At 36.4% G+C, this 27,889-nt stretch overlaps 3 protein-coding genes across 10 annotated transcripts; all 3 read right to left on the minus strand.

Moving 5' to 3' along the window:
* Positions 1–2,924: 2,924 nt before the first annotated feature.
* LOC140819810 (probable inactive receptor kinase At2g26730) lies at positions 2,925–5,291 on the minus strand. The gene is made up of 2 exons (XM_073180043.1): positions 3,860–5,291; positions 2,925–3,583 (listed from the first exon to the last, which is right to left on the minus strand). The coding sequence occupies exons 1-2, from the start codon at positions 5,145–5,147 to the stop codon at positions 3,000–3,002; spliced, it is 1,872 nt and encodes a 623-aa protein (XP_073036144.1). The 5' UTR covers positions 5,148–5,291; the 3' UTR covers positions 2,925–2,999.
* Positions 5,292–5,913: 622 nt separating this feature from the next.
* On the minus strand, positions 5,914–12,904 carry LOC140819979 (protease Do-like 9). The gene is made up of 9 exons (XM_073180271.1): positions 12,273–12,904; positions 10,595–10,794; positions 10,331–10,511; positions 9,040–9,231; positions 7,926–8,158; positions 6,820–6,921; positions 6,675–6,725; positions 6,464–6,568; positions 5,914–6,362 (listed from the first exon to the last, which is right to left on the minus strand). Exons 1-9 carry the CDS (start codon positions 12,850–12,852, stop codon positions 6,264–6,266), a joined length of 1,743 nt encoding a protein of 580 aa, XP_073036372.1. The 5' UTR covers positions 12,853–12,904; the 3' UTR covers positions 5,914–6,263.
* A 1,547-nt stretch (positions 12,905–14,451) lies between these two features.
* LOC140819978 (uncharacterized) lies at positions 14,452–23,219 on the minus strand. Of its 8 annotated transcripts, none has more exons than XM_073180268.1 (7): positions 23,037–23,219; positions 22,506–22,964; positions 21,311–21,395; positions 20,511–20,567; positions 20,010–20,381; positions 15,415–19,806; positions 14,452–14,826 (listed from the first exon to the last, which is right to left on the minus strand). In XM_073180268.1, exons 3-6 carry the CDS (start codon positions 21,317–21,319, stop codon positions 15,469–15,471), a joined length of 4,776 nt encoding a protein of 1,591 aa, XP_073036369.1. In that variant the 5' UTR covers positions 21,320–21,395; positions 22,506–22,964; positions 23,037–23,219; the 3' UTR covers positions 14,452–14,826; positions 15,415–15,468. The 8 variants fall into 8 exon arrangements, with proteins under 8 accessions (XP_073036369.1, XP_073036367.1, XP_073036364.1 ...); XM_073180266.1 differs by having other exon boundaries at positions 21,311–21,398; XM_073180263.1 differs by lacking the exon at positions 21,311–21,395 and having other exon boundaries at positions 22,506–22,658.
* Between the last annotated feature and the right edge of the window lie 4,670 nt (positions 23,220–27,889).

Genomic DNA, 27,889 nt, shown 5'->3' on the forward strand with positions numbered 1-27,889 from the left:
ACAATTCATTTATATTAAAGTAAAATCAAGGTCTTTATATATATTGATCACATGGATATAGATAAAGAATTGTCAAACCATGAAACAATGAATTATATTAAATTAAAAATTGATTATTACAACTGAGTCAATAAATTCCCTAGCCAACAGTTGGCTTACAAGACATCTATTCTAACAACAACAAATTTTTAAAAGAAAAATTAAAATAATATAAATATTTATAGTCTCATACTCTTTAAAAAATCGGCCGAAGACATTTATTGAGATTTTTTTAAATATCTTGTACATATATTTTCCATTAATACAATTGGACATTATGTTGTACATATATGCATTTACAAATCTTCAACATAAATATCTTCTCATATGTACCAATAATGTTTTGAATTATGGGATCCAACATAAATATCTTCTCATATATATCACTAATGTTTTGAATCAAGGGATCTGACGTGGTAGTGACATAAGTCAATCAATAAAATAGAAATAAAGATTATATTTTTAGTTTGTTATGTTTATATTTTTTGTTTTGATAATTTATATTGTTAGATTTTAATCTTAATTTAATATTATTATTTTCTTTATAATTTTGATATATTTTTCGACGTTGATACTATATTAACAATTTCAATAAAAGTATTAAAAAATTATCAAAAATCTAATGATACAAGATTTAATTATGTTTGATATTGTACAATATACCTCGTGAAATTGGTGAGCTTTATTTATATATATATTTATATATATATATATATATATATATATATATATATATATATATATATATATATAAAAATATATATATATATACCTCGTGAAATTGGTGAGCTTTATATATATTAAAAAATTATCAAAAATCTAATGATACAAGATTTAATTATGTTTGATATTGTACAATATACCTCGTGAAATTGGTGAGCTTTATATATATATATATATATATATATTAAAAAATTAATTTAACGTTTTTAAATATATAGTTAATAGAGATTATAGGACCGAGCGCTTGCCACTTTACCAAAAGCTATAGCCAACTCAAATTTTTTAAACCGCACTACAGCTCAAACAACACGGTTCGACCGCTCTACCAAACAGGGACAATTATTGCACCCGACAGAGTTAAAGAAAATAAATTTTTTTTACTAAATTAGAAATTAGATTATATATTTAAGATAATTGAAAAAGAAAAAAAGACTTTTACCCTTCATGTGGGTGTCACTTTCTCCATTATTTGTTTCATGTAACATGTTTACACCTAAAAATGAGTCAACGAGAAATTGATTATCTATCTCCTCATCACTAACACACTCATCAATAAAATTTTCAACTTGGATCTCATTAGTTCCACGTGCTTCGCACGTGTTCCTTACTAGTACGTACAAAAGATAGTGTGATCATAGTTCATTATTTGGTCATAGAAAGGAACGAAGTGTGCTACATCTACATTCTACAGCCTTATTTATATCAGCATTGATCTCCAGTATGATAAATGGCGATTCGAGTGAAAAAATCCATGGCATAGGATTTCATAGTTCCAAAATAAACGTTTTACGTTATGAAAAAACCAATAACTTAATCACTGAATTATTCGGTTTGGTCATCGGAGGTAATTTTGTAATTGTTCATGAAAATAGAGTTAATGAACCTTCGGATTACCAAGGAGTCTTAGGCGGAGGGCGCATGCATATTCTGCTGATGGAACCCATCTAGGGGTTGCACAAGATTGTGATGGTCTCGAGCAAGACTAATGCCACAGCTCCTGCCATGGTTTGCGGTTGATTCTTGTGCGATATTTCGGGATACCATTGTGCTTTGTTTGTTAATAATTGAGGTGGTTTCTGATGCTTTTGAGAATCGATGGATGGTGTCGGGATTTCTGTTTAACATAAAATGTAAAAAATTGTGTATCAGATATAAATGTTGTTAATGATGTTGTAACATCTAGTAACAACACGTAGTGAAATAATATATTACACAAATAAATAACTTAAACAAAAAAACTTAGAGATAAATCATTAGGAAAATAACTTGAGTTTACAAAAACTAATACTAGTGATTCTATGAAAACTATCTTCCTTAAAACGTTAAGATATCATATTGTATCATAAAACAATTAAAAAATATTCAAGGAATGCAAACAGTGTGTCGAAAACTAGAGCAGCACGATATTCAATCAACATTTTCACAAGCGTTGTCTTCAGATGTCTCCAACAATCACGACAACACGTGGTAGCAGCAATGAAGATCTTCAAACGGTGATGCTTTCAGACTTAAATCATTCTGTGTGAATATTTCTCGTCGTGCAAAGTTCTTCTTCAACCACTACGTTCTCTTGTTTATATATACTCCTTTTCTCTTAAAGTATGTCTCTTGTGAGACGGTTTCACGAATCTTTATCTAAGAGAACCCTACCGATATTCACAATAAAAAGTAATACTTTTTCATGGATGACCCAAATAAGAGATCCGTCTCACAAATTACGATATGTGATACCGTCTCACACAAGTTTTGCCTTTCTCCGTGTATCCCAAAAAAGAATCATACAAAATATGGGAAACAAGTGTTTTATTATAAATAAATTCTTAACAATAATATCATATCATGATAATCTTAGCATAATTATCTATTTCACGCAATCTTATTAATAAGGAAAAAATAATTTAAGAAATAAATTATCTTGAAACCAAGAATTATTTTTCTTTTCAGATGGATCGCAGTATCTTTTGCTCCGTATTTTTTGTTTGATCTATACTATGAGATGAAGTTTATAAATGTTTGTATAAGCAAAAGTTGGGCTTTTTTCTTTGTATGACTACGAAATTTTAGTTTCAGGTAAAGAAAAGGATATGGTTGAAATAAAACAACTCTGGTTTTGTAAGTGTTTTCACAGTAAATTACACCCCATATTCACTTATCATGGGCTCAAGAAAGATTCATCGGGTGAATGAATGAACAGTTGTCCTCCTGTTAATCTTTGATCAGTGCCTCGTCAAGATTCTTCAAGGATCAGAATAAATAGATTTCTCTTCATATTCGTGCACAGAATTTATCATGTCGGCAATTTCCCTCATGTTTGGCCTCGCTTCAGTTAAAGAATTGATGCACTTCAGAGCGACCTGCAGCAAATCCACCATTTTTTCCTCACTTGCACCTTCTGAAACTAGTGCTTTATCGAAAACTTCAACCGTCCATTCTTCTCTTATGGCAGAATTAACCCACCTGGCTAGTTCAAATGCATTGTTCTGGACTAGTTTTCCCGTTAGGAGCTCGAGAAGGATTATGCCGAAACTGTAGATATCTGCCTTGAAGGCATTTTTTCGGGTAGTTCCTCTGGTAGAATTGTTTTCTTGAAAACTTTCGATTTCAGCAAGAACCAAATGGTCTTGATTTTCAACCTCTCTCAGACCGTATTCACTTATAAAGGGCTCCATTTTGTCACTGAGTAAAATGTTGGAGGATTTCAGGTTTCCATGAGCTATTCCACAAGCTTGGAGCATTCCATGCATAAAAGCCAATGCCTCGGATATTTTGGCAGCTATGCTCATTCTGCTTCCCCAGTCAAATGATTGGCCATTTTGGGATCCTGAAATTCGCAGTAAAGTAAGTAATTTTTTTAAAAAATTTACCTTTACTTTGATCTATTATGATATCACCCCTAACAACATCAATCTCGGGTTTGTTTTTGTTTATCAAGATTTGTGTCCACCTTCAAAGAAATATGCTAAGTTTCGAAGACTCCTTTTGATAGCGGGTGATTTTAGGATTTTTTTAAACTCTGACGAGGAAATTCTGTTTTTTTGGATGTATTTTACGATTTCTTTAACTACATTGACAGAAGGGATAAAGAGAAAAAACTTACCATGAAGAAGGTTGAAGAGACTTCCATTCTGTTGAAATTCATAAACCACGAGTTTTTCTTGTCTAGAGCAATAAAAGGCGACCAGAGGCATCACGTTCGGATGCTTAACGTCATCTATCCGCTGCATCCTCTTCTTGAAATCAGCCCTTGAAACATCCCAATCCCTGAATCTCTTCACGGCTAGAGTCGAACCATCCTCTAGTATCACCTTATAGAGGGTTCCACGCCTGCCTCTCCCTATCAACTCAGCTGGAGATCGAAGCAAGTCCTCGAATTTGAGCCCATTTGCTATTGGATTTGAGAGAGTTACAAGTGATGATGAGCCCTTTCCAGTTTCATGTGATGTTACAGAAAATTCAGAGGTTTTTCCACCAGTAGCCTTTGACTCACTGGATGTGCTGCTTACCTTCTCATTTGTGTTGTCTTCTTGAAAGCCTTTGTTAGCGGTTCTTTTCTTCTCTTTATATTTTCTACTCTTGATCAGTTTGAAAGCAATCAGGCTCACAATAACGAGTCCAATTGCGGCACATGCAGCGTAGAGAAAATGATCTTTCTTAGGGGAGCCTGTCTTTTTAGCTGGAGGCAGGAGAGGGCAAGCATTAGACAACGGCATTCCACACAATCCAGGATTGCCTAAAAAGCTGCTTTCATTGAATTTATCTCCAACATTAGGAATTGAGCCATTGAGATTGTTGTTAGAGACGTTGAACTCTTCGAGATTTAAATCAAACTCTGGTACACCGCCACTGAGCTTATTGTTTTCTGCAAGAAAAGATAGCAAACCGGAGATTCTTGACACATTCGGGATTTCACCAGAAAACATATTGTCTGATACATCAATCCTCTTTAGATTGCTCAAATTCGAGAGAGATGCAGGAAGATTTCCTGAAAATTTATTTCCATGCAGATACACATGTGTCAGCCTGTTGCATCTTGATATCTCCTCTGGGAATTCTCCAACAATACTATTAGAGCTGAGACTCAAAACTGTGAGAGCTTTTGTAACACAAAGAGAGGAAGCATTAAGTATCCCTGTGAGGTTGAGTTCTTCAAGAACTATTTTCTTGATGGTTTGCGAATTAGCGTAACAAGTCACCCCTTTCCAACTTCCATTGCAGGGATCTGAACTAGTATTCCAACCCCAGTTTTCTCTTCCATTAACGTCTTGGGGGTTAAGTTTTTCCAAGAACATGACCAATGCATCCCTCACTTCTGCTGTTTCCGAGTTTGTCATGCACAACAGAAGAAACAATGCCTGGAAAACTAACCATACACGCACTCGATTCATCGTGCTTCTTAGCTGATTATTTCAAGAAATGTAGTCATAAAATGATTAGCATTTGTGCGACGGTTAGAATGAAATACCATTGGAGATGTAACTGTGTATTGCCAAATGGCCAAATTTATAAGACATCTTGTTCTTTTATGGAAATGGTAAAGGGGTTGTCCACACTAAAAAATGGTGGAGGATTGGTTGAAAAATACTCAATTTATTGGTAATAAATATGTATTTGCCGGCAGGGGGCGGTGAGGGACATATGTTAGTTGGATTCTGTTCAATCCCAGTTTTGCGGATGTGGAAATAATTGTTCTATCATAATCTTGAGGAATTGGTCAAGTAGTTGAATTTTCTTTACATGCACTCCATTTATTACTCAAATCCCAATAAAAAAATCATTTGAATCTCGTTTACTGGCTGCATTCCTTGTAATTTTCTAAGGAATTCATATGAAATTTGAGGAAACTTTCACGGATAGAGAATGATCATGCTATTTATTCCATGAAATCTAGGATTTCTTCAATGCTAGAACGGGGATATTACTCCAATTTTTAATCCAAAGGTCCATGTGGAGCCAGATGGGTCGAGAAGTAAATTCAACTGTAAAAGCTGAATTGATTCCTATGAGCCATTGCGTTAACAGTTGAGGTAATACCCACTGTTGCAATGAAATAACTGAAATTCAGCTACGGTGAACAGGATATACCATAAAATTATTAGTTTAATTGACAACAAAAACAAACAGTTATACCAGCTTGAAGTTGGAACTTTTGCATTGCATAGTGAACTGTTATATATTCCAATTATGACGAATCAAGAAACACAAACACTGTCATTAACTTTAAATCTGCAGTTATTTTTAAGAGGGGTTTGAAATAGCAAAAAATATCACCCCTTCGCCTCACCTATAATGGCTGTATGTATAACCAGCAGATACAAACAACTCAAAGAACCTACTTTGTGTCAGTCTACTTCACTCGGTCGAAAGACGCTACATAACAGTTTCACTGGTAGAGTACTTGAAAAAGTGGCCTCCAACACCGAGAAAAGTAGAGATAGTGATATAAGAATGAAATTTCAACAATCCAATTGACAAGTAGGTATAGATCCCAAGATGGTGTGCAATCAATTCTTTAGATCATCTGACGTTGCTGATGGTATACAATGTGTGGCAAGTATGTCCAAAGTCGCTGCTTTCGCGGTCTTTGTTTGGAGAACTACAATCTGCTCAAAATATAATAAATATAATTGAGTTAAAATATACTACAACAGGATATCTAAATTGACATAGTACACCAACACTGCAAAATAACATAGAGAACCACCTGCTGGTATTCTAAATCAAATTTCAAGAATTCATCATTGCAGCTTTCTACCATTCTGGCTAAGCTTTTCAGATTCTTCACAGGTTGACCATTAAAAGCAAGTACCTAACAGAGATGAAACATATTGAATAATAAGCAAGGAATAGGCTAGAAGACAATGATTTGCAGCAATTAACTCCTAGCATGAGTTAAATGTCATCCAACCACAAACCTGAGTATTGACGATATCTTCATATCCAATATTGATGTCAGCAACAAGCACCTTAAACAATTTTGCAAAAACACAGAAGCAAGGGTGATAAACACTCTTCTTTGATAAAATACAAATGGTTTCTGTATATAGTGATGTGACGCACCTGTGAAACCACAACAATTTGTTCATCTGGAGATTGAGGCATCTCATGTAAGAGTTTGTCCAGTAACTTCACTGGAGCTTCATACTCATAATCCTTTCCATACTGGAGATTTCCAAGAAAGACATGAGAACTTATCTAAATGACTGACTATATTTATTTGCTTTCATAATTTAAATCATCGTATAAAATTGTAATCAGCATAAATGAAAATAAAGAAAAGTATAGACATTGGGCATCTTGAATATCATGGGGATATGCAAACTCCACATCCAAAGAGAGAAATAAACAAAGTTGTAACATTTAGCAAGTAGACAACATTTTTTTGGGCATAGAACACAAGATTTCCAAATTTAGGAGTCAATAGAAATGGATCTCAAGATAAACATGGAAGATGTCAAACACCATGATGAAAATCAACAAGAATATCTCTTCAAAACTAAAGAGGAGCATATTTAAGCATTAGTATAGAACACAGCTGAAGATAAATAAATCAAAGGAGCGGAAGGTGGTGAAGGGAAAGAATATCATCATTTGATGGCTAGAACCTCGACAAACAATGCAAAGTCAGACAAGTTCCAGAGCCCAAAAAGCCATGCCAGTCATGAACTATTTCGCTGTTTGAGTGATCATTAGCTGCTAGACAAAAAGCCTGCCGCCAACACAGATAAGACGGGTTGGCAAGCAAAAATCTGTATCACTACAATGCATCTTGCCCTTGCTTCCGAAGCACATGCTCGTTATCAAAAGAAATCAACAAAATCAACCAAAAGGGAAAAGAAACGCATACCTTACTTTAATAAGATCAGTTTTGACAGACATCAAATAAAAAAGTAGAAGGATCACAGTTCGTGACTAAGATCTGGTACAGATGCTATCCCACTGATGCTCAAATTTACATACAGCTCAAATATGATGTTCCAAATTTTTGAGTAAATTAAAAGTATAGGAAACAACATACTTTTATTGGTGTACAGCACAATCCATATTGCACTAAAAAAACACCTCTGGTTGCAGTGAACTTGAGATGTAAGAAGCTCAAAACGGCATTTACATTGCATATATAGAATCGGGAAAACCAGAAGGGTGTAACAAACATGAATACTCACCTCGGAACGAAAATACGGAACAGAAACAGTGGTAAAAACAAATCCAGCGATGATATAATAAGAGGGAGGTCTTCCCTTGTTGTGAGCTGGAATCAACCTTCTATGAGTACCAAGCTTAACATCGAACTTAAGAATTTCAGAATTACGAAGAACTTTAATCACGGCACTATCTTCGGTGTATTTCTGGGAAACAAGATAGCTAAAACCTATACGCTCTCTGTGCCTAAATGGAACTGCAAGAGACCAAAAGAACCATAATGAGCATCCTCAATTGAAGAAATGTCACAACAATCACAACGATGACAAGACAAGCCTGGGGTTTTTGAAAACCAAGGACAGAATAAAGTACCAAATACAGCACATACATGGGACAAGGGGATATAAGTAATAGTTTAACTAATCTCCATCGGCATACTGCTTCTACTACTCCCCTACATAGATGCCACAGGGTGGGGTAAGAGAAGACGGTTTGGACAAATTTCATGTTTGCCCAAGCACGTCCAAGTAGTTTAGTCAGAGGGACACAATAATCACAATAACAGAAAGCATCCATTGCATGTGAAATTTTACGTAATACTTGAGAAAGCAAGAATAGCATAACAGGAGTCGTATTTCGACAGATGCAGATATGCACAAAGTCACATTCAAGAACCACCACAAGACACTAATTACTAATGGGACATTGTAGCCATGAAATCTATTGGACACTATTTGCATTAATCATTAATTTGCAAAAACGGTTAACCATGTTGTCATCGAAGCTCATCAAACAAACTCATAGACCAGCCACTTCTCTCTCAGCTGACAATGATTTTGGGAAATGCAACATATTTATACTACACGACTCACGAGAAATGCACATAGCAGAGGTCTAGTTACTGTTAATTGTTCACAATGACATAAAATTGAATTTTATGAACTTTCCTCCTTGATGAAGCACAATTCTCCATTCGAAGTCAAGCATGAAAACTTCCAACATTAAATTATGTGAGATAAAATTAGTCACGGAAGATAACATCATAAAAGCAGCACATGATTAAGCATAAAGAGCAAATTGTAGCATTTTTACATGTCATTATCTAAGGGCCACTAGAAACTTCTCTCTGGATCTTACCAGTTCCATCATTCGCAATATCAACTCCATCAAAGCTGAGAATGATATCTGAAGGCTTCAAAAACTTGAATTCTGGAGCAGTGGGGTCAATTCTTCTTATACGAACACCCTTCTGATCAGATTTCATCCCCATGGACAACCGCAAGTCCGGATTTTCCATCTTTTGCCACTCAACCCCAAGAATGGGGAAACCTAACACACAGCACTCAAATAATTCAGGTAACACACTGTCAAGAAAAATTCAAGCTAATCATTTCACATGGACGTCATCTGTACATGTAAGGTGATGAACCCAAAGCCTAAGTCCGTGATAACCACTAGAACTTATTCAAGCATCCAAGTCGGACTAATTAAATAATTACCATAACATCAATGCTAGTTGTTGTGAGACTGAGGGAACACTGAAAAGTTAGTTGTGAGTACTGTTCTAAATGGGGGTCGAGATGGCCGCCTACCGCCCTCGACCGCCCCGCCTTTATCTAAGGTGGTCTGAAGCTATCCGGCGGGGGAGACAGGCGAGCTAGCGGCAGAAACGGTCCATGATTTTAAAATTCTAGTCAACTATCAAAGTCAAATAATTTTAAAAACCAGTCAAAGTCAAATAATTTTAAAAACCAGTCAAAGCCGATCAATGTAAAAACCATAGATATAATAAAAACACATCACATTCTATTTTGTATTTACTTTTGGTTTCAAATGTTCTCCACCACCTGCCTCGTCTCCAATCGCCTCCGCCATTAGTCACCGCCTTATTTATCTTGTTGATTTGCATTTATATATTTATTTACACTTTGTCTAGATTGTATTATATTTCATTAAGATTTTTATACATAAACATTATTTAATTACATATATTACATAAAAATTATGATTATTTGTAATTATTGCATGATTACATATAAAAAAATTGCTAAAAAAATTCAACCGCCTAGACGGTAGTAGTGCTTAGGCGGCTGAGGCGGTAAGCGGTCACTGACCACCCCACCACCGCTCCCGCTATTCGCAACATTTGTGAGAGAGAACGTTATTTTAGATATGTACGAATCATAATCCTAGAATGCATGTTCAATATGTCAGTTTGTCTTCTTGGATCTCACAAAAGCACCTTGGCATTCTACAATTTTCCCTCTAACGTGAACCATTTTTTCTAGGTATACAATATAACTCCCATACATATTATCATACAATATAAATCACCTTGTTCACTTAACCACCGATGAAAACCTGCGAGTCAAATGCAAAAATAGGAGAGAAATAAAATGAGTGAGGTAATCTATCTCGATGAACTTACCAGTATATGATCCATTCTTAGCATAATCTTGTATAAAGTGCATGATGACTGGTGTCGGTATCACATAACCAATATTCTCCACGTCTTCATGCTTGAGTGATTGAAATGCAATACCAACACAATTTCCCTTATCATTAAAAGCAGGTCCACCGGAATTCCCAGAGTTAATAGCAGCATCAATCTGCAAAAAAAAAATTTGAAATGCATTGGTGTAATTCATTCTGACAGCTATTAATAGTTGTGAGTGAAACACGAATGATCTACCTGTAACCCCAGAAGTTCAGTGGATCCATGAACATAAGAAAGGATCTCTATCCGTGACACAACTCCACTTGTTACAGAGATAGTGTCACCTCCAATTGGATAGCCTACAACTGTCACAGCATCTTGTAGTGCAGGCAAATCCCCAAATTGTACAGGTGAAACCCCTTCCCAGAATTCATCATCTTCCACCGTAAGCATGGCTGCATCTCGCATGTAAAAATAACTTCATAAACTAATCCGATATATTACGTATTTATATACACGTATTTTATCCAATTCTCTTTTTTTTGGTCATTTAACTGTAAAGTATTAGCCGCAAGTAAATGAAGCATATTCACAGGGAAAACCGTCATTTGCACAAGTTCAATTTTGCAAATTAACAGTAGCAAGTTATCGACTTTTCCCTCCCGAGACCATTCTGTAAACCAGTCACCTATACATCAACAGGAATACATATATATTTAGACGCTTCTTTTCCAATTTAAACACCTTTTCTACCAGAACTTTCTTTCTTTCATGTTTCTGGGAACAATGATGATGTTTCTATCCAGGTTTTCTCATTCCAGATGCCTTGAAGGCCCCTAGTTTAACTATCAGGTACTCAAAAGTGTCCATTATGACCATGTATCAGGAAATACTGGCAGCCCAACAATATTTTATAACTGAAAAGGCCAACTGTTGAGATTGTTCATAAACTCGAACGGAGTCATGAATGTTATGATCCACGCCCCAAGCATGGTTCGTAATTCCTATTATGATTTACTTGGACAATAGCAAATACAAATTTCTACAAATTATTATATTGGAATCTTCAAAATTGAGGAGAAATCCCATCATGTAGATTGACATGAGTTCAGTAGCATCAACTTCTCTCAAACTGTCACACATAAATTTTGCACTCAATTACAAAGAAATTATACAGTGACGAGACATATTTACCTTGGATTTACACATAAAGTCAGAATAAATAATTATTTTTTTGGCACAACTTCTCCATAAACTATATGACTACACGCACAACAGGCTTGTTTTCACTTTCAATTAGCCAGAGGTAATTGAGACAACAAAGGGAAGTAAACTCAAAAAGGCTCCAGCTGGCATTCTTTCACAAGGTCACAGGTAACTCCCACCATCGACAAGTTCAATCACAATAAAATCAGGGTGAAACCAGATAGGTTAAGGAAGCAATCATATTGATACTAACTCAAAACACAATTATAAAAGCAAATGTAATTTAATTAACTAAACTAGAAAAATTACATAAAAATAATGACCAATCCTCACAAAGAGTATGGCCCCATAGAGCAGAAAGTATTCCTCACAGAATAATCTTCCCTCTCCCTAGCAACTGCCAGCAATGTAACATTATTTCCAAACAAAAACTACCACCCTTCAAAATAACTAATCCCCCTCTTTTTTATATGCTACTTCTATAACTACACTATTTGAACCCAGCCCACTACCCCTTTACCCAAAGCCGTGACACAAATCATAATCAGAAAAATGATTTTAAAAAAAATCTAAACATCAAATTTTATGCGTAATTGTCAGCTTAATGAAAGTACATTAATCAACTTACAATTATCTCTTCCCTAGAATCTAAGAAATGATAACATTGCTCCGGAAACCCAAAATAAAAGAAGATACATCAATCACCAGAACAAATAGCAAGTCTCACCAATGTCACATTCCGTCCCTATGGCAAGCACGGTAGCCACATACTTGGTATCTGAGCCTCTCTTCTTCAACTTAACCTGTGTATAATGCTCCACGGAATGGGCATTGGTTAAAACTCTCCGCCCTTTTATAACAAACCCACTACTACTCGAACTGCACTGCCTTTTCCTCTGCCATGGCAAAGAGAAATTTGGCTCCGTATGAACACAAAATACCTTAACCACGGAGTCCATGGCGGGAACAACCCTAGCCACCGCATTATCCTCGTTAATCAGCGCAGCTGACAACGACCCATTAGGGATAGATGGAGCGGGTATTGACAGGGTTTTCGAAGTTGCAGGAGGATCGGGAATCGGGCTTTTTCTGGGGCGGCCCCGGCGTCGGAAGTGGTGGTGGGAGGCTTTGGGAGAACTAGGGTTGATGAGCTCCACGTTGCTGACTGAAAATACAACGTCATTGTCGGAGGAGACAGCGGCGACGGAGGGAGAGGAATCATTTCCGTGGTCGAGTGCGGCGGCCACAGGCGGCCGGGATTCGGCGCCGCGGCCGCGCTTCCTTTTTAATCTGGTTTCCTTGCACATGATAGAATTGTATGCTAAGAGGAGAAAATCTGATTAAAAGAAATGGAAAAATTCATTTTACTTTTTATTGCATTATTTTCATTTTTAAAATTTTTTTAGCTTAAAAAACAGAGAATATTGCATTCACATTTTGCTTTGGTTTTTCGATAAGAATAGAAAAAAAAAATTAGATAAATGGTATCATTAATTAAATAAATAAATATACATATATTCTTGATTGATATTTTAAAGTTTAAAATAAATAATGAATTTGAAATTCAAATTGCTGAAATAAATGTTCAGAAAGTAATTAATATATACTTTTCAAAAGTTTGAAGTAACTCCTCTTGCTAAATTGAGTAAGTCTCTTGTCAGATGATCTCACAAATTTTTATCTATGAGACGAGTCGACTCTACCGATATTCACAATAAAAAATAATGCTCTTAGCATAAGAAAGTAATATTTTTTCATGGATGACTCAAATAAAAGATATGTCTCACAAAATACGATCTATGATACCATCTCACATAAATTTTTGCCTATTAAATTATAGCAAGGACAATATATCCGGCTCATTCATGTCTCTTCATTCTTCAAAGTCTTTAATGCACTAATTTTTTTTAAAAAAAGCATGGAATTAATATTAAGCAATATCCAAAAGAAGTACAACATAAATAATTGTAGGAGGAGGGTGGTCATTTCTATAAGATCAGGCAAGGAACAGTCGGACTTGTTAGAGCTTGGACAGTCGGAGTTTACTGATCTACACACAAAAACAAAAGTATAAGATGTTGTATCTTTATATGAGGATAGTCCGTCTTCGATAGACAAACTTAAGATAGAGTGATTTAGTTTTGGATTATTTAAAGTATCAATCGCCAACAAAACATCAAATTCGATTTAAACATTTGAGATATGCACATTCTTTAGCCAACTAAGAGCTTCTCCGATACCCAATGCTTCAGCTACGGTTGGATTATTACTCCAATGTAGTCTGCAAAACTGCATCCATCACTTGGCCTTCTGAATTCCTCAATATGCATCCATAGCCAATATGTGGGCTATTTGCATATATAGTTGCATCAAGATTGTACTTGAGATAGTTTATTGAGTAGGTTTTTGTGAGACGGTCTCACGAATCTTTATCTGTGAGACGGGTCAACCCTACCGATATTCACAATAAAAATAATACTTTTAACATAAAAAATAATATTTTTCATGGATGATCCAAATAAGATATCTGTCTCACAAAATACGACCCATGAAACCGTCTCACACAAATTTTTGTCTAGTTTATTAGTCGGTTTTTCCATGTATTATTATCACGTGGGCTTGTATCGATTTGGCTTGAAAAGTAAGTTATGACAAAAAACAATCATTTTGTATGACAATCCAAAGCTAAAAACACACTGTTTGCAGAATATTTTTCAGACCCAACTCCGAAAACATACTTTACTTGCAAAGCTCATCATCGTGTTCTAGATTTTAGTTATATTGTCAGCCAATGTGTATAAAGAAAAGAAAATGTCCAACTTGGCATTCATCGAACCAGCATGAACCAAGCAATACCAATGGCAAATCCCACCTCGAAACAGCGTCGTCGTTGCCATTTTTACGTCTATGTCGGTCTCATAAAAACCGAAAATATATACATTATAAGATCCTCGAAATGAAATTTCAAATAACACGTACAGTATATGACATGTTATGCAGTAAGTACTGAGGCAAGATTAATAACCATGCTGTTATACCACTACAAAATAAGGTTAAAACCTACTCATAAATACGTATTGAGAAAGATGCAGATGTGAGAGGTTAAGGAGAAAGAGCTCGATCGTTGAAGGTTTTCCCTTGGTGCCAATTTTTAAGAACTAGTTGCCTCAGATTCACTAGTCCGAAAGGACAAGCTCGTCGACCTTCTGCACAAACCGAACTGCGCAGTTTTCCTGAAGAGCTAACCGGCAGCGTGGTGGTTCAGAAATGGGCTGCAAACACTAGAGAGCAAAATAACGAGTCTTATTAGCAAAGAAAAGACAACCTGCTCCTTCATAAACAAAATGCAATTGCATACAATCATAGATAAGTAGTGAATATTACAAGCTTTACTTGAAATTCAAATTTCTGATATCTGAACACAACGCTTCTCTTGCAGCGTATACACACTCGCTCATTAAGAAGAAAATTTACCCAAAAGGATATCGGGAAACTACACTCAAATCCACGGCATTACATACTCATCGCAAGACATTTTTTGACTTGAAACTCTCTTTGTGATCCCCCATGGGAAACAAAAGGATGTCACAACAAAATCACGGTTCTTATTTTCAATGCTAATAAAAACTTGCATAGAGACACCAATCTCAATGTATTATGACAACTTGTATCGAGAAACTCGAAGTACGTGACAACGTCCATAAGTGTAGATGATAATTGGATTAATGTGAAATGAGCACATGCACAGTATGCAGCTGAGAAAATGTGGAAGAGATTATTTTGTAGTAAAAGAAGAGCATGATCTGTTACTTTAGGAGTTTCTCTCAACAAATGCCTTTTTTATGCAATATTGCATTAAATACACTTACAAGAGTTATAGAAACTGGTATGCACCAAATTTCCTACTGCCATGAAAATTGTTTTTATCTGACACCCTCATTGTCCCAACCTCCCTCAGGCTCCTTCCTCTTCGAAATTCCACTTGAAACTGAAAGCATCCGAGCTTGCTCGTCTACCACGGTTTGTGAAATGGCAACAGAATGTCGTGCTGACGACTCCTCCCTATTTTCACTTTCAACGATTCCAGGGCCGGCATTGAGATCCAAACCTGGTCTGCCCCACTTTCTGTCATTCTCCATCACACCGTTGCTTCCACTATCTGGAAAGTTAACCACATATGGTCTCTGAAATTGTGCTGGACCAACTGGTCCCAGAAACTGCGGATTTACTGAAGGTGCAAACAATCTTGCACCAGATGAGGAATCTGCATAAGCGTTTGCACCAACAGCAAAGGTGGCTGACGGAAGCGGAAAGGTAGTCCCAAAAGGAAAGACTGGAAATTGGAAATGGCTAGATGGGAAAGGCACTGCGGGAGATGATGATAATACTGATCCTCGGTAGAGTTCAGGAGTAAAAGGGGGAACACCAATAGGGCTAAAAGTTCTATGGGTTGCACCAGGTGGAAAAACTGGAAAAGTTTTATCAACTCGATCGGGTAACGCTGATGGTATTGCTACTGTTGAGTATGTATTCCCAGGAGGGAACCAAGAAGAAAAACTCCCCAGCCCGGGACTGTTTATTCTAAGTCCTGCAGAAGGCAACTGAGATGGTAAGCCACCCTTGATTTTCTTACTGATTGAAAACTGATCGACGCTAGTATTATCAACCAAAGGCCCATCATTTAGATCAAAATCCCTCTGAATATCACCTGTAGGTAAACCAGTAAATGGTTTAATATGAGCGATGGAATTCTCCCCTTTATGATAGCTGCTGATAGAGCAGTGCGCATTATCATTAGCCTCATCGACCCTATTCAAGTCCAGATCCAAACCTCCAGAGCCACGGAAAAGCACAGAACCCGGGCCTTCATTCAGCAAAGTACCATGCTTACTTGCATGATCGGTTGTCAAATTAACAGCCAAAGCACAATCTCGAGAAGCCAATTCCTCAAGAACCCTTTCGTCAGGCACATTTAGATCAAAATCCAAGAGAATTCGACCATGTTTATTGGAAGAAATATCAGTGTACGGTATATTTGTAGAACCAATTTGCGTCTCAAGAGATTTTCTGGGTTCAGCAGGCCGAAATGCACTAGTTGCAGCAGATCCCTTCCATCCAAGTTCTCCCTTGATTTTCATTAAGTCCTCCGGAGGAACAAATGGACCTTTAGCAGCTGCGGCCACTGTTATGGAAGCAGGATGGCCAATTGGAACAGAACTTACAGAAAATGTTATTGAGTTCATCATGTGAGCAGCTGTTGAAAGCGAGGATACTAAATTGACTGGCTCCCCATATTTCCCATCATCGGCACTAAAACCTTCATTTAAGTCAAACTTTATTTTGACATTAGGATCTGCTTCTCTTGTAGCAGAAGTCGAAGCCTCAATAGTATCGGAAGTACACTTCTCTGCTGCATCTAATTGCACGCTGGCAGACTTAGATCCCTTGAACTCAGCCTTTTGTTGTGCTTCATGGTTCACAGAACTACTACATCCATTTTCAGAAAGTGGCATATGCTCGAGAATCTTTGACTTGTCCACATTGGCATCTTTATCACTTCTCTGATTGTTAGATGTGGAACAAAACCCATACATGCTATGACTTTCAATATCAGAATTCCTGCTGATTTCCGCATCAAAGTTTGGTAATTTAAGCTCATTCGTGCAACTCTTAGCATCATCTCTATCAGGTGATTTGACTTCATCACCAGCTTCTAACACCGAGTTCTGCCCATGAGCACTTTGGGGCAACTTGACATTATTGTCTCTTTCTGAAAATTCATGCTTAATATTTGTACTCAATTTCTGCTGTGCATCAGTTAGATCCTTTTTACCGTCACCTTCACACAACATTTTGGACTCAGTAATATCAACTGTTAGTTTACCCTCTTCGACACCAATATCAGCTTTTTCCCCAGTCACCATGGCAATATTTTCCTCACTTTCACATTTCAAAACACTATTAGTTCCAGCATTACTAAAATTGACCTTCTCCTCATGAATTTCTCCATTACATTGATCATCTCTTAACTTGTCTATAGAGAGTGTAGGTGTCAAAGAAGTAGTGCCAGTTTTTTCATTAGATTTATCACAAGTCTCCCACTCTGTGTCTTCACTTTTTCTGAAATCAATACGAGAAGATTCCAAATGGTTATTGCCCTCTCCAGCTAGTATATCTTCAGAAAAACGGGATGGAGGACACTGTAAGTCACCAGGGAACTTGATGGATAATTTTTTAAGCAGATGCAAACCGTCGTCAGACAATGAATTACTGTCTAAAGCAGGCTGATTCTTATCATCACATTCGGCGTCAGAGCAGAACTGACTTTGAATTGCTGACCCATGCTTTTCAAGGGAAGACTTAGACTTTGCTTCATCCACAATGCCATTTTCCTCGACAGCCGGGGCACTCATTTCTGGAGAATCGGTCGGAGAAATCAAATCAGATCTGGACATTTCCCTGGTAGCAACACTAGCAAGTAAGTTCATTCCAACCTCATCATCAAGTGACAAGGATGAGTTTCCTGCAGAATATTTAACACAGCTCTCAATTAAAGCATTCATGGGACTGAAAGAAGATTCATGTAACTTCGAAGACTTCAAATGATTTGTTGGGGAGTCCTTAGTTAACATACTTTGCTCTTCATCAGGAAGAGCAGTAGGTGACCCGGCGACTTCTCCTAACCCAGTTAATAAACCTTTAGAATCACTATGCTGCCACGACTCCTGATTCATATCTGAAGCAACTTTAGATGTATAGGCATCACTCTTGTCCTTTGAAGTACTGTCAAACTGCTCATGTTTGTCAAAAAACACTGTGGAAGAAACTCGACTAGCCAAGGCAGGATCTTCTAGCGATTCTCCATTGACATCATGTGGAGGACTTCGTACCCGGCTTGGTATCTTAACAATTAGCTTATGAATGCTCCCCTCAGCAACGGGACCCTCAAGAACCCTTTCACATGTTGAAGCAGACTGTGACTTCTCTGAAACAATACTTTTGTGCGCTGAAGAAACTCTGCTGAAGCTAATTTCTTTCTGACTTCCAGACACCGGGGCCATGGAAAAACCACTGACTTTTCGGTTGCGAGCAGTGCCGCCTGATATCTTACTAACAGTTGTTAAACCTGCAGAGGAACTCTTCCCGTCCTCCTTCCCTGACAAAGACTGACTGCAATTATTAGACTGATTAGAACTACTGCTCCTGTCCTCCCTAATTACAGGGACATCAGGAGTGCCTACAACCGAAACTCTGGGCTGGCTCTCCTTGCCTGATGCAGGCGATAAAGATGACTTTAGTGGCTCGGGTGAAGAGGTTGCAGACTTTACATTACTCTCCCCATGTGAAGACCTTGCTGAAGTAGTTTTTGATACAGAACTCTGTGTAACTGAGCTTTTCATGGCAACATCTGACCCACTTGGAGTTCTGCTCCCACTTTGTGACGCTTCTGGAAGACGTGATTTGGAAGGCCACACAGATATAGATTGTGCTGAACCAGATTTTGTGTCAATACTATTCATTTCAGCTTCAACGCGTTTCTTCCATGTGTCAACTAAACTTCTTGCTTTTCTCTGAATTTCTAAGTTTTTATGCGATCGTAAATGATTCACAGATTTACCGATGTAGCACATTTGAAGGGCGTGGAGATTAACTGGAAGTTTATCAAGGGCACGAAGTAAAACTAAAAGGAATTCCTCAACAGATTTATCACCATCCTTTAAATTATAACCATCACCAATCTTCCCTTTATGAATATCCTGGAGCCATTCATCCAAAACAGGCAAACCCCTCAGCTGAACAAACCCATCAAGGCAATCAGCCTTATCGGTAGCAGCTACCACACCTGCAAGCATGGTACGGCCAAGCAAATCCCTGCTTCTATCCATTCTGCTTGATTGCATCAGCTGAATGAGTTTCTCAACCCCATCCAAATTTGTAACTCCTCCTTTTTCAGTTATTCGTGCAATCTCAGACTTTAAATTAGTTCCAGGTTTGCACTGAACAGATTCGTTTTCATCAAGTCTTAATGAGCGTTCTCGTTTAACAGGATCAGTAACATGATCTCCTCTTTCCCTCTTCTTTCCCTTAACTTGAGAAGGAATGAATGTCCCACTATTTTGACCACTATCACAACCGGGTTTTAATTGTGCAGTTGAAGATGGACTATTAACTTGCTTTGGAGAACGATCACCAGGCTGCAATGTACCATGCATTTCTGTCCTTGTTTTGTATAAAAGCTGGTCTATTTCTTCCTGCCGCTCCTGCAAAATTACTGTGCATCTCAGTATCACACTACCACTATAAACCACACAGATTGAAACCTAAAGTATCCTATCCTCTGATCACACTCAAGGCACATAAAAACAACTTTTTAGTATTTTATGAGTATCTGTCCCGGGGTGGGGGGGTTATGGTTATAGAAATTATAGTTTAAAGAAAAATTTTTTCAACAACAGCAACTCACATTAATATAATCTTGATCCGTTAGCCACCATAAACACTTGTTTGCTATGTCATATACACGTCGACAAACAAAAGATGATGTCCCTGTGGGCAGTTCTACGCCTCTAGGTAGAAATGCAACTTTACAAGGATGAAGAAGTGAAGCAGCAGGAATTTCGTCTTTGTGGAAGGAATAGAAAATCTCATTAGGAGCAGCGTCCAAAAGAGAGCCCTTTCCAAGCTTTAATTCAGCTGGTCGATAAAGCCAATTCACTCCTAGATGCAAATTATTCCCTTCGCTCAATGTCAAGCAACGTATTAAACCAATGAAAGGAGGAGAATCCTGGGAAGGTTTGAAAAGAGCACAATTGCCAACACTTATTCTGCGATCTTCCTGAAAAAAGAGAGAACTTACTACTGGTAGGATATATTGCACAACATAGCAAAGTCACATCACACTTTATAGACCAAATGGCATAGAAAATATGAAACAGGAGGAAAGACAGAGAACAAGTGGCCATACTTCCAAACTCATGTCCAAAATTGTCACAATCTGTAGTGAACTCAATTTCTTTACTACCTACAATTGTATTAATATTAATTGATATTATTAGAATCTCAAAATCATAAAGACAAACATTTAGTTTAATAATTAAAAGTATTGTTTTCCATGCCACCGAAGATCTACGAAGAATGAGACAATGATGGGCAGAGATACAGCGAGAAGATTTCTTGAGATTTGGGTATATGGGAAATAAAACGAGGGTCTGGTACAAATGTTTGGTATCATCAAATAAGTGCTTTTATATTTTTGGACATTCACACAACACCCCTGCCACAATGGCCCATGAATAGATTCCGGATTGATGCAAATAATTTTCCTGTATCCACAACCATAAAAATACGTATGCACCATATTGTCTTACTGAAAATAATCAACAGAGATGAGAGAACAAAGAACAGACTTAACTTATCATCACGGTGTTCCTAAAAAAACAATGTAAAAGATAAACCAACAAAAGGCCATCTTAGATAATTGTGAATCATTACTTCATGCATTTCTACCCATAAAAATACGAACAGTACAACATAGTTTGACAAAAACTTTGGTTCGGAACAACATAGATATGATCTTTCACGGTATGATCAAAACTTCTAAATCCCCCTGCCCCTCACCACTCCCACTGATTTACGTCATCTTATGAAAGTACTGTCGAGGACAGGTTGGCCAAAGAATTTTATAGCCGCATCGATTACAATAAAAGAAATAGTGTCAAAGGCATCGAGATCATATCATAGTTCTGAACAAACTTCTAACATTACCTCAACCATTCATATATATTAAACACAGTGTCAAAGACAGGTTGATAAGGATGTTGTTTCAAACGGGTGTATACTATCACCTCATCTGCTGATGCAAAAAAATGAAAAAAAAGGTCTGTTAGCATCAAAGCAGTTTTGCCCAGATGCACAGAATTACTGTGAAATTTATTAGCGCAAGCAATAAATTCAGACTATGGTAATCATCTTGGTGAATGTCAGTAGGCCTACCAACAGGACAAGATGACATTCCTTAAAGCTTGAACGAGGTTGTGTGCTGTGATAGACCCTTCTCCTGCCTCATAGTCTCATACTAATCTAAGTCTATAAATTTCTCCCCTGCTTTTGGGATACCATAGATCGGAAAGAAGTACGTGATAAAACATGTTGAGGAAATGATCATAGCATGAACAAAATGAGGTGTTGGAGGCAAAAGCAGAGAGGAGTCAATCAAATTTGGACAACACGTTATTAGTAAGAAAATATTAAAATAAATGGCAAATTAGATTTTATAAACAAATGTGTGAGGTAAAATAAGTATACGGGTTGCAATTGACCGAAATGCATATTCCTCGGGAACCTGCACAAAGCCTAGTGCCAATAAGTTGCACTTATCTCACTTCATTAATGGTCAAATGCTATGAATCTTTTCTAAATCTTTGAAGTCACTATAATATTTCAAATAAATGTCATTCTAATACCAAGTTGTCTTTGGCACGAAAACAGACTGTTGTATTTATATTAAAAAAAGGAAAAGAATTTATGGTGAAACTTTATTGTTTGAAGCATGAACCGGATAAGAAAACCCTCTAGCAACCATTTTTTACTCGAACACCAAATTAAGAAAGTTCAACTTAAGAATTGGCAAACAAATCGACTGTAGATTTCATCAAACAATCAGGCTACGTTTTCAATTCATTCATCATAACCAAATCTTAATACATGGAAAGTACACTAAAGGCATCCAGTGATGTATTGATGTCACAGGGCAAACAGAAAAAATTTAACACCACCCAAATGCAACAGAATGAAAGATTCTACACGAAGGCAAAAATTTAAGACCCACCAAGGCCAATACCTTGCAGAAAGAATCGACAGGTGTCACAGGGCAAACAGAAAAAATTCAACACCACCCAAATGCAACAGAATGAAAGATTCTACACGAAGGCAAAAAATTAAAAGCCACCAAGGCCAATACCTTGCAGAAAGAATCGACAGGTGTGCTGGCAGTGACAGAAGAAGCAAGAGAAGAATGATGATAACCCCCAACAGCTTCAGTCGCCGCGGGCAGGACCGACCGCATGTGCCAACCACACTCCTTGAACTCCTACAATTCTATCCGTCCCACGAACTGTCAAAACATATCAAAATTTTCTTTTTTCTCATTTCGGACAATTCCTTTTCCGCTCGACACCACAATTTCAACCATCAAGTATTTCGAATGACCCCCTCAAAATCACTATTTTATCCCTAACCCTAACCCCGTTTCAATAACATAATACCATTCCCCCAATTCCCCAAATTAAAAGAACCGGAAAAACCCAGAAATAACCCGAATTCCCCTATTCAGAGAAAACCCTAGATCACCTCAATTATATTGAAACCGCAATTTATCCAGCTTTAACTCATTCACAGATTCGATTCTCCTATTCAGTGCCTATCAAATTCAAGTTCAAAATTTTCAGATCGAAAATAACAATCAAACCAATCAAAAAAAAAAGTTACCAACCTCAAAACCGAGATTAACCCTCACGTGCAATGATCAGAATAAAAAAGTAAAAATCACGCATACACGTCCACGCGCCCTGGAAAGAGGAACAAGGATAGATAAAAAAAAGGACCTGCAAAATTTTCCGATTCAGTAGGAGAAACAGCGAGAGGTTTCGGAGAGAGAAAACGGCGAGATATAGAGACAAAGGTTCGTACGAATAGGGACAGAAATTAATTTAAGTAAAAATAGAGAAGGCGGGCAGCCCGGGCAGATCGGGCAGACGATGATAAAAGATAAAATTACCGGGAGAGGCACCAAAGCGTGCCTCCACGTCTTCTAATCCGTTGAGTCCCTCCATTCCCCTACGGGCCAGCTGTGAGCTTCGACCTAATATCAAAGTACATCATTAATTAGAAAATTATTTCATAATTATGTCATTGATAAATTCTGAAACTTTCTATTTATTGTAGAATATGTTCCACTTTTATTGAGGACTCTGACGAGCTAAAAACTAATGTGAGACGGTCTCACGGGTCGTATTTGTGAGATGGATATCTTATTTGAGTCATTCATTAAAAGTTATTATTTTTTATGCTAATAGTATTACTTTTTATTTTGAATATAGTTAGGGTTGACCCGTCTCACAGATTAAGATCCGTCTTAATCTGTGAGACGGTCTCACATGAGACCTACTCCCTTGACAAATCTATTGATAGTTGATAATGCATGACTCGATCTTTCGAAATATTTGAACGTCGAAAAATTCAACTACGATTGATATTTTTACTCGATTTCTCTGCAAAACTTTAGCTTATTTAGAGTGAGACCTACTCCCTTGACAAATTTATTGATAGTTGATAATGCATGACTCGAGCTTTCGAAATATTTGAACGTCGAAAAATTCAACTACGATCATGGGCGGAGCCAGCTAAGGCCCAGTGTGGGCACTTGCCTACACTGGCCTTAGCTAACTATGTATATATTATAATTTTTAGGAAAAAAATTAAGTATATATATATATATTATAAGTTTTAAATCAAAAATTTTAAATTTTGATATTCTAATATTGTGTAATTCCACAAATTAAATTAAAAAACAACAAAAATATTTCTTTAATAATTTATAGACTCAAATTTTAAATTTTTTACTTGATAGTACTATTTTGATTGACAATATGTAATATTCTATACAATTTTTTCCGCATAAACCCCATATTTCATATGATTTGATTAATAATCATTCCAATTCATATTAACTAATGTCACATTTTTTATATTCCCAACAAAATCCAGAATTTTATGAAATTTAAGATCGCTTTTTTCATTCAATATTATTCGATCAGTCAACTGTTTTATTTTTTTTGCAATCGAGAATGAATTCATGCATATTTTTCGTTTGTAAAATTTATATTTTCTATCAGATTTTGTTTTGATTGTTGGTTTTGTACGCAATATTTTTTGTCATTTTTCTGACGTTTTCCATCAAGTAACAGATGTTTCTGACTTTGTGTAGCTTGTGTTCTAATCTTAGAGCACCACTACAAAAAAACGGAAGGATTAGCGACGCTTTTATAAAAACCGTCGCTCATTTAGCGACGGTTTTTATAAAACCGTGGCTATATAGCGACGGTTTTTAAATAAACCGTCGCCTTTTAAATTATAGCCACAGTTTTATATTACCGTCGCTACAATAGCCACGGTTTTATAAAAATCGTCGCTACAATAGCCACGATTTTATAAAATCCGTCGCTATATAGCCACGATTTCTAAAAAACAGTCGCTATTATTGCGACTGTTCCACACACCCGTCGCTATTTTGTTCAACGGGTAAAACAAAAGCGACGGTCTTGTATCAAACCGTCGCTAATATAGCGACAAATTTTCATAAACCGTCGCTCAATTAAACAGACGACGGTGTAATTAAAACCCGTCGCTATATAGCGACCGTGTAAAAACCGTCGCTTAATTTAATAAGCGACTGTTTTGCCACAGTCGTCGCTATATAGCGACATTAAAGAAAAACCCTCGCTATACTAGCGACGGGACCACAAAACCCGTCGCCGATCTAGATCAGCAAAGGTTATGCAAAATCCGTCGCCGATCTGGATCGGCGACGGTATTTCTACAACCGTCGCTATATAGCGACGGTTTTAATGTAACCGTTGCTATACAGCGACGGTTTTTTCCAAAAACCGTCGCTATAATTCTATATATACGAAGGTTCGCGAAAATTTTCTTAACGATTGTTCACGGTAGTAGCGAAACTTTATCTATTTTTTCAAAGTTTCGATTTTTTTGTTTTGTACTAACATTTTCTCGTATTTATTTTGTAGATTTCTTCGTCGGTGCGATCTTCCGTTATGTAAAACTACATGTCTTCGCTCAAATTAGGTATTAAAGTTTTTGTTTAACAGAAAATTTTTTAGTAGTTTTTTTACAGAAATTTTTCGGTACGATATTTCGTTCCTAAACTATTCAGTAGTTTTTGTATACGAATTTTCTCGATAAACACCGTCGCTAATTAAGCGGCGATTTTTTTAAAAAACCGCCGATTAATATAGCGACGGATTTTTTAGGACCGTCGCTTAATATAGCGACGGTTTATTAAAAAACCGACGCTTAAAGTAGCGACGGTGTTTATATAAACACCGTCGCTATATTTGCGACGGTTCTTAAAACCGTCGCAAATATAGAGACGGTGTTCTTCATAAAAACCGTCGCTATATAACGACGGGAGTTTTAAACCGTGACTTTTTTTTGGCGACGCATCATCAGGTCACGGGTTGACTGACCGTCGTTAGTACCGTCGCCTTAGGGATTAGCGACGGTTTTGACCGTCGCTAATCCCGTTTTTTTTTTGTAGTGCACATTGTTTATGGTTTTTGTTTAACCGGTTTTTTTTTTTTTGCTTTATTAATTGTAGTATATTATTGCCTACACTGAATAATAATTCTGACTCGCCCCTGACTACGATTGATATTTTTACTCGATTTCTCTTCAAAACTTTAGCTTATTTAGATTTTTATTGGTCCTTGCATTCATTCACTGATTTATAGGTCTTGTATATGTGAGACATTTTATGTTGGATTCTTATCTTGTTAACAAATAGACAAAAAAATCAATCGTTATTTTGAAGATCTTGTTAGAAAACGTATAATAACACATGTTACATTGATTATATTGTTATGTAAAATGGACATTTCAATATACGACACAACTAGAATATGACATATAGAGTATTTGAAGTTTTTTTGGTTTTTTTCATAATTTATTGCAAGTCTTGCATTTTCTTGATGGATAATATGAATGTGTGTGTTATGTTTCTATCACATAGTTGCCATGTGAAAATCAAATGATGTATTTCTTACTCGTGTTAGAAAACGACGTAGTAATCAATGATACAGAGACAACGAGACAAGAACATGATATGGTTTGATTTCGATGGCTCTTTCATTTATTCATTTATCATTTGCTTTTACGTTTCTATAACGAGTTATTTGACGTTGTATTTGGATCGAAAAATTTGGACTTAATGAAGTATTTGATGTTTAAAATGAGTTTATATTGAAATGAAATTGAAATACACTATAATGATTAAAAAATAATAATTACTGGAGATTTGGAATAAATCTGCAAGTAGATTTACTCAAAAAAATTATCGTGACTTTGAAGTTTTATCTTTAAATCTATCAATTCAAATACAACGCGAATTTTTTTTTGTCTGGAGTTCTTCGTCACACCATATTAGTTGGGATTTTTTTTCAATCATGTTTGCAGAGGGAGTATTAATCTAAATGCATGGACATGAACATGTTAACATGGATTTATCAACTATTTTGAACACAAAAAACAGAAAACACATATAAATATACATATTATATAATCAATTTTTTTTAAAAAAAAAAAACATAATCAACAAAGTAAAAAAAAATGCTTTTCATCCATTACTATTTATTTATAAGCATGGTTCTCTTTAATATAATTCAAAAACTTGTGAGACTGTATCACAGATAAATTTGCGAGAAGATTTTCAACCTGACTCAACTCATTAAAAAATATTAATTTTAATGTTATAAGTATAATTTTTCATGGAAGATATGACCAGATCGACTCATCTCACGAACATAGACATTTGAAACGATCTCATAAAAGACATACTCTTCATATGAAAAAAGTCAATCAACTCGGTTTTAACTATGTGAAGAGATCTTACTCTAATATTTTATATTCCTCACCATTATCGCTCCAGCGAAAAAGGTGTTAAGTTCAGTACAAAATGTATAAATCTACAAAAAGAATGTCATACCTTATACGTGAAATCAAGTGTTTGTCATTTTTTATAATTGATAATAATTATACAACTCAAATATTTTAACTCAATTACGATATTCGACTTTGCTCTCGGATCCAACTAATTTCAATAAGATTTTTTCGAGTTAAACAAATTGTATTTAAACCCAAATTTCATTATAAAATTCGATTTTATTTTATAAAACACCCGAAAATATATTTGTGATTTGAATTCTTCCAAATCCGACTGAACTCTGTCACGTAAGGCTGCGTTTGGTTCGGGTGATTAGCCGGGATAGATTATTTTATCCCGGCTAATCATCTGTTTGGTTGGATTTTTATCAAATCAGAGGGCCCGTGATAATAGGAAGAAGCCCGCACTGTAGCTACAATTTGTTGGACAAATAATACTGATAATTTAGGTGTGATAACTTATCCCACTCTTAATACTTCCTATTTTTCCAATTATACCCTTCTCCTAAATTCAAACTCACCACCACTTACCGCCACGACCGTCGCCGACCGACCACCGACGGACCGCCTACCGCGGCCGACCACCAGCCAACCGGTTAGCGACGGTTT

This window comes from Primulina eburnea, chromosome 18 (assembly GCF_022965805.1).
Source record: "Primulina eburnea isolate SZY01 chromosome 18, ASM2296580v1, whole genome shotgun sequence".
In the NCBI taxonomy this organism is placed as follows: Eukaryota; Viridiplantae; Streptophyta; class Magnoliopsida; order Lamiales; family Gesneriaceae; genus Primulina; species Primulina eburnea.

Coding starts and splice junctions, on each gene's coding strand:
- LOC140819810 (XM_073180043.1), bottom strand. CDS start 5,147: ATGAATCGAGTGCGTGTATGGTTAGTTTTCCAGGCATTGTTTCTTCTG. Junction 3,584..3,859: donor TCTCTTCAACCTTCTTCATG/GTAAGTTTTTTC, acceptor TGCGAATTTCAG/GATCCCAAAATGGCCAATCA.
- LOC140819978 (XM_073180263.1), bottom strand. CDS start 22,610: ATGCGGTCGGTCCTGCCCGCGGCGACTGAAGCTGTTGGGGGTTATCAT. Junction 20,568..22,505: donor CTGTCGATTCTTTCTGCAAG/GTATTGGCCTTG, acceptor ATACAATTGTAG/GTAGTAAAGAAATTGAGTTC. Junction 19,807..20,009: donor CGGATCAAGATTATATTAAT/GTGAGTTGCTGT, acceptor GTAATTTTGCAG/GAGCGGCAGGAAGAAATAGA.
- LOC140819979 (XM_073180271.1), bottom strand. CDS start 12,852: ATGTGCAAGGAAACCAGATTAAAAAGGAAGCGCGGCCGCGGCGCCGAA. Junction 6,726..6,819: donor AAATTGTTGTGGTTTCACAG/GTGCGTCACATC, acceptor AAATTGTTTAAG/GTGCTTGTTGCTGACATCAA. Junction 6,363..6,463: donor TTGATTTAGAATACCAGCAG/GTGGTTCTCTAT, acceptor TATTTTGAGCAG/ATTGTAGTTCTCCAAACAAA.